Source organism: Diplotaxodon limnothrissa, linkage group LG17 (assembly GCF_057381915.1).
Source record: "Diplotaxodon limnothrissa isolate DT_005_m linkage group LG17, D_limnothrissa_male_GT1.1, whole genome shotgun sequence".
Taxonomy (NCBI): Eukaryota; Metazoa; Chordata; class Actinopteri; order Cichliformes; family Cichlidae; genus Diplotaxodon; species Diplotaxodon limnothrissa.
Window position 1 is genome coordinate 31,962,607 of NC_140612.1, and position 12,451 is coordinate 31,975,057.

General features: G+C 39.7%; 1 protein-coding gene across 4 annotated transcripts in view; it reads left to right on the forward strand.

Annotated features, from left to right (window-relative positions):
- The window catches only part of LOC146615258 (ELKS/Rab6-interacting/CAST family member 1-like), a 162,174-nt gene that overhangs the window by 75,805 nt on the left and 73,918 nt on the right, over positions 1–12,451 (forward strand). For all 4 annotated transcript variants that reach the window (XM_085376029.1, XM_085376026.1, XM_085376027.1 and 1 more), the window contains 2 exons: positions 2,645–2,780; positions 5,315–5,446. In XM_085376029.1, the coding sequence (XP_085232155.1) occupies positions 2,645–2,780; positions 5,315–5,446 (268 nt within the window). The remainder of the gene's footprint in view (positions 1–2,644; positions 2,781–5,314; positions 5,447–12,451) is intronic.

Sequence of the window (12,451 nt, forward strand, 5' to 3'; positions counted from 1 at the left end):
TCCTGCACCCATCCGTCGGTAAACTGTACCTGGGCTTGTTGCAGTGACCTGAAGTTACTAAACTTCATGAGTGTATGCACTCACTCCAAGAACCGTATGATTATAAATATGCATATAAATATGCTACGATGAGATAGCTGACTTCATCTAACTAGCAAATGTTGTCCAGGCTACGTTGGTGATGCAGTTTTTTTTAATATGTATGATATTTTTGTCATGCGATTTTAAAGCCGGTCCTACAACCGCATCCAAGAATAACATGCAGCTTATCTCAGAACTGTCGGTGAAAATTATTCTTGGAGCTAGGTTTAATTGAGCTGCATTTTAAAGAGGTGCAATTTCACAATTTGTGTATATTTTCTAAGTTCACTATTTTGTCATGTGTTGAGAAAAACACAGATTTTAAAATTACATGGTCTAATATTTACATTTAGCATAACTGCAACATTCTTTTTTCTTTTTTTTTTTTTAAAGACTCGAAAGGACTTGAAATTCAAAATTTCAGACTTGTGACTTGACTCGGACTTTTACACCAGTGACTTGAGACTCGACTCTGACTTGCCTGACATTACTTGAGACTTGACTTGAGACTTGAGGATAAAGACTTGAGACTTACTTGAGACTTGCAAAACAATGACTTGGTCCCACCTCTGGTAATCCCTCTGTGAAAAGACCCCCGTGCTTCCCACCGTGCAGAAATCAAAAATGTCATCTTGTCATTGATTCATAGCTTTTCATTGAATTTCTTTACTGATCTGATCTGTTATAGAAGCCCAAGGGAATTTTATTACTACATTGTACTGCAAAGAATCGCACAGTCTTACTGTATCACCCAGACTTCTTGCCTTTAACTGTAAACACCGGCATATTCAGGCTGTCTGTATACATGTGGGTATGATCTGGCTGAGAGAGTTTTTAAGATCTGTTAAAGTACAAAGCTGGAATTTCGTACTTTCGCCTATTTGCACCTGTTTTGAAATTACATAATTCTAAACAGCAATTTCTCAGTGTGATGCCATGAAGCTTTTCTAATTTGGGCTTTGGGTTTGTAACGACGTATGGTCAGTAATGCTACCCTTTTCAGCAAAGTATATTTTAGGTAGTCTTTATTTTAGGGGAATTAGTGCAAAAGGATGGTCTTGAACTTGTGGATCTTCAACTTACATTATCAGGATCTTAGAGACAGGTAAAGAAGTTCTTATGATTTACTACAGCCAAGCCACATTTCTGATTTTTTGTAATATCACTTAGATTTTACATTTTATTTGGACATGCTCTGGAAACTAAAGAAGCAAGCTAGCAGAACTACAGTTACACACTTGCATAAGGTTAGCTAGCTGCTATTACTAACTTTGATATGGGTGAGCACTCACTGTAGTGATCAACTGAAGCTAAGGTGGCAATAATCCTCTCTGCCTTAAGTCTTGTGACTCCCGTGTTCAGACATGTTTTTCTTAACCATGGAAATAATTGTGTCATCTCCCTCCACGGAGGAGGTTATTTGTTTTGGCAGTGTTTGCGTGCGTGTCATTTTGTCTAAAAATACGATAGTTTGCAAAGTTTTGAATGAATTCTGAGAGGACTGCTCTCACGTTAAAATTCCATCTGCCTTTCTTTCAAATTGACCCCACAATGTCAATCTTTAAAGAAAGAGAGAGAAATGGCTGCCTACTGTAGTCAGTTAGAGAACTGTTGTTGATAATATGATATAATAAGCTCAAGTTATTAATTACAAATAGATACTTATTATTCATTATCTATTTCTACATAATATTCCTGTAATCAAAATAAACTTGTCATGCAGCCCTTTGCCGGTTGTTACTACACTGCAAACATCTTAAAGGACATTTAAAAAGAATAAAGAAAACAAAGTGATATACAAATATACAAAATACAATACTACTCACTTAAAAGTAAATATGGAGTTTTGCGCTCTTGAAGAGCTTCTTGTTGATTTGTCATGAAATACCAAGAACAGGCCTCATCTGACCATGAAAAGCTTGTCAGTCAATTGTCCAATTATTTTAGAGCCTCTGAAAATGGGGCACTATGGATAAAAATGCCTCTATCCATCCATTCGCTTATCCTTTTCAGGGTCGCTGGAGCCTATCCCAGCTGTCATAGGGCGAGAGGCGGGGTACACCCTGGACAGGTCGCCAGTCTGTCGCAGGGCCAACACACAGGGACAGACAACCATTCACACTCACATTCATACCTAGTGACAATTTGGATTATCCAATTAACCTATCCCCACAAGCTGCATGTCTTTGGACGGTGGGAGGAAGCCGGAGTAGCCGGAGGGAACCCACGCAAACACGGGGAGAACATTCAAACTCCACACAGAAAGACCCCGGCCTGATGTTGGAATTGAACTCAGGACCTTCTTGCTGTGTGGCAACAGTGCTAACCACCGTGCCACCGAGCTGCAATAATGCCTCTAATTTCTAAAAATTTAATGCAGAACTTTTATAAAACCCCTTGAATTAAAGCTGAAGTTCTGTGCTTTCTGCATATTGATTGGTTGATTTAAAATCAACTGAGGTATTGTACAGAGCCCAAATTACAAATCTCATTTCTATTTTTAGCCTATTTTTTTTAGAGTGGTGACTGTGGGTTTATTTTGTATTTTTCTGTGTCTATACAGACAGATGAAGGACCAATCAAAGAAGGTGGCCAACCTGAAGCACAAGGAGCAGCTGGAAAAGAGCAGGAATGCCCAGATGATGGAAGAGGCCAAGAAGAGAGAGGACAATCTGAACGAAAGCTCGCTGCAGATAAAGGTATGCAGGGGGAGGATGAGGAAGCAGGAAGGAGGAGAAAGAGAGCTGTAGAAAGTTGGAGGGGTGAAATGAGAGGGTGAAAAAGTTTTCCCCCTTCTCGGTGTCCTTTGAATATTTTGTGCTATAACAACACTGTATCATCATAATGTGACAAGGAGCAGCCTAAGGCAATGTCAAACTTTTTCTCAAACACACACACACATGATGCAGCTTTCAGTCGGGAGTGTGTGAGAGGGATAACTGAAGAGGATAATTGACAGGGAGAGCAGATAGAAGATGGAGAGAGAAGAGGTGAGGAGATAACAAATGTGGGAAGAGGGGAAAAAGTTTGATAAAATAGGTGGAGAGGTGATTAGAGGAGGAAGAAGAGAGCTGCCAAATGAGTGCTGTGGGCTTTTAAAATGGTTCCCGGGATCTGGAAGCTACCCCACCCCCCAACTGTGCTGGGCGTGTCAGATGAACATATGTGGGGTGATTACTCTAACTTTGGTTTTCTTCATATATCTGCAGAATGTAATTTTTCTTTCAATTCACTTTTCTCTCTTTATAATTTCATCCTTTCTTCCTACCATTCCCACACTCCCCCCCCCCCCCTCCTGTCCATCTTCCTCCTCCTCCTCCACTTCCAGTAATTGTTTACCTCAGTGGCCTCTCTGATTATAGGCAGATGAAAATACTCAATGCATATGCGTATGCACCCTCTAGCTATGATTGATCTTTGGTTAAAGGAGTTCAAAAGTTGTCATTCATGTGTATGCGTGTGGTTAGGAGATGAGCTGATGGTTATGTGAGTCATTCAGACATATGAGACCGCAGTGGTTATAACCATAACTGGTGTGTGTCAGTGCTAAGTCATTATGCACAGCTCAAACAGCACTGCAGACTGTAAATGGAATCTGAGAGTAATTCAGACAATAAATTTCATTTAATACAAATAAGAAGTTTTGAATTAAAGTCCATCTCAGTCTGCATAGTTAGACACCAAGTAATGTTGGAACACTGACGACTAAGATTTTCAGCACATGTGTTGGAGATGTTCTGGAGGTTTGTTCATGGCCACTGTAATGTCCCCTCCCTCTCACCCCGTTCCCACTAGTTATTCATTCAGCTTTAATTTAACCAGCAAAGTCAGTTGGCTGGCAAGAAGAAAAATAAATCTTATTTTTGGGGAATTGGTGGGAAGTTCATGTTGTCATTTTATAAGAAACAGCTTCATGTGTGATCACAATCGTCTGAGGGAGATGGAAATCAGACTTTCTTGTTTCTGAGTCTTTTATTCTGGTTCTGCAAACATGAATGGGAGGGGGTGTCCAGGGTGTTTTAATCTAGGGGCATTCTAAGCAGCTGCTTTTACAGAAAATTCAGAGCACGTTGTAATTATATGATGGATGTCAAACAAAACCAGATGAGTTAGCCATGTCATTTACTCACACATACAAAATTACTAAAAGACATTTGTAGGTACGTTGTGATGCGAAGAAACTTCTGAGTTAAGAAAAGTTATGATGTATATTAATCGACAACCTGCCTAAAAGTGTGGTGCCCATGCAGCTCTGACCCACTGGAGAATGGATCTTTGGGTCCTGCGTGTTGTGGGGTCAGACCTCCACGGGTTCTGCTTGTTCCAATTATCCTAGGCCACATGAGCACTTCAGAGGCTTTTTTAAACCTCGCTCAAGCAATTTCTGAGCAGTTTTTGCATCATCTTTAGCCTCAGCCTCATCCCATGGGGACATGGCATTTTGACTTTTCTTGCACATCATTTAGTACGTAACAACTGCATGTTCAAAGATGAAGCTTAGCTTTTATACTTATTAGATCCAACTACTCCAAAATAGCTTGGAGAAATTAAAAACACAATCACACAGGCATCTTTGTGAGCCACAGAGATTGCTCTAAACACTCCATTTAATTTCTTTTTAATATGATTCAGTTGTTACTCTTGGCTCTGTGTGAAAGTGAGACTTTTATATGGTCATCTCGAGGCACAGTCAGAGCACTGATGCCTCATCTGCCTGCCTCTCAAATCTTGTGTTAGTGAGAAACAGCCGGTCAGAATGAAAATTAGCTTAAGGGACAGTGAAGTAGAAACAGCTTGATTTAGGCATAGGATGGCTAAAGGGTTGCACTAATTCCCAATATAAGACAAATACGATGTATTGTGAACTAATAATAATAACAAATGCAGAACATAGGTATGTGAAAATTGTGAAAATCTTAATTTTAAAGCACATATATCTGGTTTTATATATGCCCATCACTCACACATAGAATAGATTTCTATATATATATATATTCTGCATTTAACATTAAGGGTCCCCAGATGATGAATCCCACTAAGTTTAGTGACTTTATTCTCTATTCCCATCATAGCTACATTTGCAGTTTTGACTGAAAAGTTGCTGTAACTTTTTAATGGATTTGCACAAATTTGGTTCAGACGTTCACGTCTGAGACAAGATTATTTGTTCTAACTTTTGGGATCCCTTTTTTCATCTACTAATACTCTTTTCTTCCATACGTTTGCTTTGTAGGACTCTCTCCGTCAGAAGGAGGAGCGCATTGAGGAGCTGGAGGAAGCGCTGAGAGAAAGCGTTCAGATCACAGCCGAGAGGGAGGTGGTGCTCGCCCAGGAGGAGCAGGCACGCACACAGGCCGAGAAGCAAGTACGGTCTCTCTCAGTTGCTCACGCACGCATGAAACTGCATGTATAAGGACCCAAACCTTTCCTTAAACTCAACCCCTATCAGTTATTTTCTCAAACAGACACAGATGTCCTCACTTCTGAGGATTTTCCTCATTCATTCCTTTGCTTTGCGGCACATTTGGACATATGATGAAAAAACATATGGGCAAACATATTTAAAGCTACATAAAAACTCTTTTTGACATAGATAAACATCGCAGTGCCAAAAGTAGCTAATGGCAGTAGCTGTACACTTGCCAACTGAGCTCATTCAGGTGTGGCTCTGTGTGTGTGTGTGTGTGTGTGTGTGTGTGTGTGTGCGCGTGTTTGTCTCTATTTAAAGAACAGCTTGCATTTTGTCCACTTTAGCCTGCAACACACAAACAGCTTTTTCAAATGAAGCGCAAGCTGACCACTCCAATTTGTAATGTGTTTTATCTATATTGAGGCACTAAGGAAAGCTCGTACCGGTGTTAAGGGAGGCTCAGAACGGAAGGGTTTTTGGTGAATTCAACCTCAGACCACAGGGAGTGTGCATATGTGTTGTTCCCCTGGGTACCAGTGACTTAACGAGGCCATAGAGATGGGAAATGTTCCTCAGTGCCTGGATGCGTTTTGACAAGTGGGAGAAAAAAAACTGTGTGGGCTGTACGGATGAAAACTGCCCTGAGAAAACACGGTCGGCTGTAGCTGTTGGCAATACGGCTGGACTCCATTGTTATTACTCCTGCTAAATGTTGGCTGCCTGTTCTGGCTTTTACTTACCGGACTACTTCTGGACCGACATGTAAAGACGGGCATGCAAACAGATGTTTTACTTTTGAGGTATTTTGCTGACATCCTTGCCCACAGTCAATGTTAATGAGCACCAGAGCCAAACAAGTAGCAGGCAGAGAGATGGAACAGAGCAAAGACAGATCATGGGCAAAGTCAAGCAGATAGACGACACCAGCCTGGGGGACACACGATAGGTTATTATCCGGAATAGTAATTACAGGTGAAATAAGACTTAGCTCTTTCAGATCCATGTGCAAACAAGAAGTGTTGTTTTTATGTTTCAGATTCTAGTCAGGATCGGGAAGTTTTCAAAGGTGCTTAGTGCAACAGGAAAATATGTTTAAGATGATCTGCACGACAGGTTGAATTTGCCTTTTGATGTAATGATGCAACCAAGAAGAAATAGCATTCTGCATTTAGATATTTAACTCTCTGGGATTTTGTTGCAAGAAACGAACATGTGTGAATATCTGATATTCTAATTAGGAAATGTAGTTTATTGAGTTTTATTCTAAAACCATTAGCTGGAGCATGGCTCAGGTAGTTGACATTTATTTGCTTTCCCAGCAGTGTAGATGCCTTTTGTGGTGTTTGAACATTAATAAATCTTCATTTTGTATTTTACCATCATGTTATCATACTTGCCAGTCAAATACTGGCTCTTCTGTGTGTTATCCGTAAGGTCTTTTCCATTCTTTGACACACTGGCCATGGCAACATTGAATGGTAATCAACTCATCACACAAAGTAAAGAAATCTGTATTTTGTGGAACACCAGCGTGAAGTTGCCCTATGCCACGGCCCCATCCGGATCACCCGCTGTAGCAGGGTGCTAGCAGCTGCTGCTAATCAGGTGCCAATCAGCCACCTGATTAGCAGCACCAGGGGTACCAGAAGCTCAAAACAAGAGTCAATAGCAGAATAAGATGTTTGGTTTGTTTGATGGAGAAGTTTTGGGAAGTTTTCCATGGCCACAACCCACAAATACATTTTCCCCGTAGATATGGCACCAGTTAAGGGGAAATAAACAGGCTTTCCAATGGTATAAGACTTACTGCCAAGAAAATTGTTACAACAAATAAATAATCGACCAAAAACATTTCCTTAGTTTTCGTGATAAGTTTAGATACCAGCCTGCTTTTAAGGAATGTAAATGTCCACATTCAGGGGTTGGTTGGATGAATGGTGATGGGTTGAATCATCATATGTTAAAGTTTCATTGACTGCACTGATTTATTGATGTTTCTTCATTTTGGACTTGCTTTTTAGTTTTGCTTTCATTCCTTTAATCAAGATTTAAGCACTAAAAGCTGCATGGTTAGATTTAGCAAAAGATTGTGGGTTTATTATTATTATTATTATTGTTATTGTTATTATTATTTTCAGGAGAGACCTAGCCTAGAGGGCGGTAGAAGTTACAGCACAAACAAAAATTAACTCTGCATGTTTAAAAAAAACTTATATGCTGTGTTTGAGTGCGTGACAGGCGGGTCTCACTGGTGAGGAAAGCTTTTTAAAATGCCAAAACAGCAATATTTAATGGCTGTTTTTAACTGTAGGAATTTTTAAAGCCCTCAGGAACCTTACATTAGTTTTAAACAAAGCTAAGAAATTTTTTAAATTTAGCTCTTTTCAGTGCAGTCTTTTCACGAACCACAAGAAAAGCCCAAAGCAAAGTTCCTTGGCTAGATTTTGCAAAGCTAATCATCACTCATTGGTCAAACACAATCCTCACTGCTGTTATTAGTTGGCTGGACTTCGTTCACACAGTGAGGAAGCACCGAAAGCCACAAGTATTAATATTCGGTCAATGGTTTGACGTTTCATCTAAGCAGAGAGCTACAGAGAGAGATGAAGATGGTGAACAAGAAAAGCAAACACATTTTTTCTTTTTTTACAGCAGCAGCATTGCTACGTGGGAGACAGGAGTTCTTTCTTTTTAATCTTGATGTGTTTCTTTTATGATTTAATAATTCTTTTATTTAAATTTGTCTTAAAATTGAGCCCCAAAGAAAGTCCCAGAGTCCTGAGTTTAATGGTTGCCTATTTCCTGGAGCAAAAAAAAAAATTGAAAAAAAAATCGCTGCTTAATGTCTTTACTGTAATTTTGCTAAGCTATCACAGTTCATTTGGCTGGAAAAACTTCAAAATGCTGACAGCTTTAATTAGATAGAACAGAGGCCATTTAGGCCAGGACAGGGTCCTGGAGAGTGTCCTAGTGTTAAAATGCTTCAGTCGAGAAGGAAGGAGCAAAAAGCGTCAGCGTGTGGTGAATGAGTGGAGATGGCAGCCAAACACTCCTGGCAGCCCTCTCCCAACAGCACTAACTCAACCTTTCAGCACAGACATACATGCACATGTGGATGTGGCACTCGCAGACAGTGCAAGTAATATGCAAGACGCCGGACCACATACATGCATACTTATTTCTTTAAATGCACACACACAAACACGGCAGAAAGAAGTGCTAACTGCTATTTAAACAGTACGCCGGCGCTGCACAACGTTGCATTCAGCAGGAGCCAGATGGACCCAAGTTTGGTTTTGGAACTGGAAACTCGCCTCTGTCCCCACAAGTAAATTGTAAATAAATATTTTGGTGTTTCTGTTTTTTACAACTGCGTCACTGCAATTAACCTTTCACATAATAAATTATAAAATGATGACAGAGGCAGACAATTTCCTCCCTTAATGAGGCCGGCCTGTTCAAAGGCACACACACATCACTTATTATGGGGTTGGCACAAATGCGTACACACGCATATGCAAATGCAGCCAAACCAGGGACATTTATACTCGCATCTTGACTCCATATTGGGAGCCATACACACAACTTTTATGTCCAGCTATAGAGACAAAACGTGTTTGCATAGTTGTAGGTGTGTGTGTGTGTGTGTGTGTGTGTGTGTGTGTGTGTGTGTGTGTGTGTGCGCGACTGTGTGATGAACAGGGTTTTTCCGGCATAAACACCACATAAAGATATTGTTAACTTTTTCTGCAAGACATTAGTCACTACTGTATTTATGATCGCTGAAGGAAGCTGCGTTTTTGTGTGTGTGTTGTGTGTGTGTGTGTGGGTGACAGAGAAATGAGTCAACAGAATGACACACCATGTCCGTCTCTTCCGAAACCAAAGACAGACGTCCTCTTCTCCTGCTTCCCGTCTTTTATTAACCACACAATTTCAATTCTTGAACTCAGTGCACCTTCTTCTTTCATTCATACTTTCCTATGCTTAAAATAAAGGCTGAAATCACCCTTATTCACACACGGAAACACTCTCAGAACACTGAAGGGGTTGCTGTCCATTCCCAGCCAGACCTTGTCTCTCCTCGCCCCCTCCCACCATCCCCCCATCCACTAATCGTTTTTTAATGATGATCACGCTTCTCTCTCTTCCTCTCTCTTAACTCCAGGTTAGTATCATGTCCCATCTTTTCCTTCTTACCCCCAACAAACAACCCTCTTCTATTGTCCACTATCTTTCTGTCTTGTCTGAACTAGGGCTGTGCGATATGACCAAAATCTCATATCCCGATATAAGAATTCTATCGTCCTGATAACGATATAAATCACAAAAATGTAACATTTTCTGTAAATTCTTTGAGTTTGAGTCTAAGGTTTATTTTTTAGCACCTGGCGGCTCTTTTTTACTTCTCATCCGTAAATAATCTGCTCTTTCACGTGATTCAGATTATTTTAAAAACTCTCAACAGGATCTTGAGCTTTATTGTGAAAGGTTTATGTGGAACATAAACAAGCGGACACGCGATGGCGTTACCGTCGTTGTTGCTAACCACAACCCATAAAAACAGGCGCTTGTCCGTCAGTAGTGTGGTTATATTACATATAAGAGAAAGAGAGAACTTTAAGAAATGAATATAGCCACTACAGTGACCATCAAAACGATGAGAAAATATTGCCGTAAACAGTTTATTTTGCGACACCACGAAACAAACGATAGCGTAAAATGAAACGATAGATGTTTTTATATCGTCATCCGATATATATCGTTATATCGAACAGCCCTAGTCTGAACTGTATTTCATGTTGCTGCCTGTCAGTGTCTTCCTTCTTGTGCATTTTCCTCTGTCTGGTTGCTTCTCTTTCATCAGCTTAGCATTTGCTTATTTTGCATTTTTCCTCCCTTTCTTTTGACATCTCTCACCACAAACAATCACTTTTCTTTGCTTCCTTCTTTTTCTTCCTTCGGCTTCCTTGATTTGTCTTTGCGCCTATCTTTTCATTACCCTTTGTATTCTCCGCCTTTCCTCTAGCAATTCCTTTTACATCCTTATGTCCGTCTCCACCTCCTTCACTGTTGTCATTCCCGCTTCTCACATCTCTTTCTCTGTTATTTTGTATGCAGCTCTCTCACATTCCAATGCATGAGTTCATCACAAGCGGATTTAGGTGGTCAAAGGTAACAAACAATCATCCCATACCTTGCTTGTCTGCTTTTTACATTTGTTCATCTTTTAATTTTAATTTTTTTTATTATATTTCCTTAATTTTTTACAGTAAGTTGTAAATAATTAAAAAAAAAAAAAAAAGCCATTTAACAAAAGCTTTTATTGGATCTGTTCATTTTGATCAGTTAACAGATGCAACTTTGATGGAAAGTGAAAAAAGTAGAATTGTATTGATAAGACTTTGATTTGTTAATTGGTAGAAATGTTTTGGGGCATGCATACGGTACACTATGAATTAGTTTTCTTTTTTCAGTGGCCTTATATGGGTTTGGATATAAAGAGACATATTTCAGTCAGGGCCACTTCAGTCAAAAGAAGTTTGTCATTTCCTTCTAATGTGGGGGAATTATGTTGTACTGGCATACGTGGAAAGCCATTTAGGCATAATGCAGGGAATGGATTGGGAGGGAATCTTTAAGAGTGTCAGCTGAGCCTTCAGCTGCTGAAGGTGCGTCAGCTAATGTGCTGGGACTGCAGCTGAGCTTGACTTTGTGGCCTGCCTGAACTAACACTATGCCTTTTCTTTTTTCTCTGTTTTTCTGTTTTTTTGTCTCAGTTCCCGTCTTATTTTTCCGTTCTCATTCCATCACCAGTGTGTTCTTAATTGCAAATTAAATCTTAATGTACTTATGCAAAGCTTTTCACTACAAGTCCTTCATACTACAAACCAGAAACACTATCACAAACCTGCACATCGATGACACATACAGCCTTTAAGTCTGTATCTTTCCCAAGGACAGGAATAAAACCACAGACTTTGATTACCTTTGTTTCGATCTCCTGAGCCTGACACCGGTGTACACAAATGTATCACAATATTAATGAGAAAACAACAGAGAACAACTTTTTGAACTCTGCCTTTCTGCATCACCGTCAGTGCTCTGGAGAGAGACGAAAGGAGAGAATGAGCCAGAAATTAAGATCATAGTGGTGGTGGAGAAGATGCTGAATCCCATTATAAATATCAGTCATAACACGCATTTCTTTATGGTGACTTGTTTGCAGAAATGTTTGAGACATCTTTCTTTACAAGCTAATCTGACGTTCAGAATCCATGTATGCAACCTAAACCATTCATACACATCTACAAATAAACATCTGTAGCCGAAACAGGCACGTTCATTCATCTTGTGAAAGCAACACTTTGTTTGGCTGTCTGTGTGTATGCGTGGCTCCATAGATTTAGTAAAGATATCCAAACATGTAAAAATCGGATGTGTATACATAACATGGTAATCCAAATAAAACTAAGGGGAAATAAGAAGAGAAGATCTCAATGTCTTTGTGGTTCAGGTCAGAAGAACTTCTTCCACATGGCATGTAATATTGTCTGAGCTCAGCAGTGTTTAAAGTACTACCCAGGGTGCCGTATCTGACTGTAAAGCTGTAAGTTGTGTTTTGCAAAATAAATAAATATGTTATTAAATTACAATCTCAGTATAAAGCAGGGACTGCACATTAATTTGGCTGTAAGGTCTCAGCGACAATGCTTCAAGTTCACCGTTTGTCTTTAAGCATTCAGAAAAACAGCGATGCAAGACGAATTTATGCTAATTTAAAACTTTAGAGGTGTGTAGTATATAACTAGGAAAGGAAAGAAAAAGGTTTCCAAAGAGAAAATGTGTGTGCTTGTGTGTGTGTAGTGGTTATGTCATTGAGAGAAATCCACACTGACCTCACTCACATTAAACTGACAAACTGATATATGCCCAGTGAGAGAGTGGGACACAGAATAT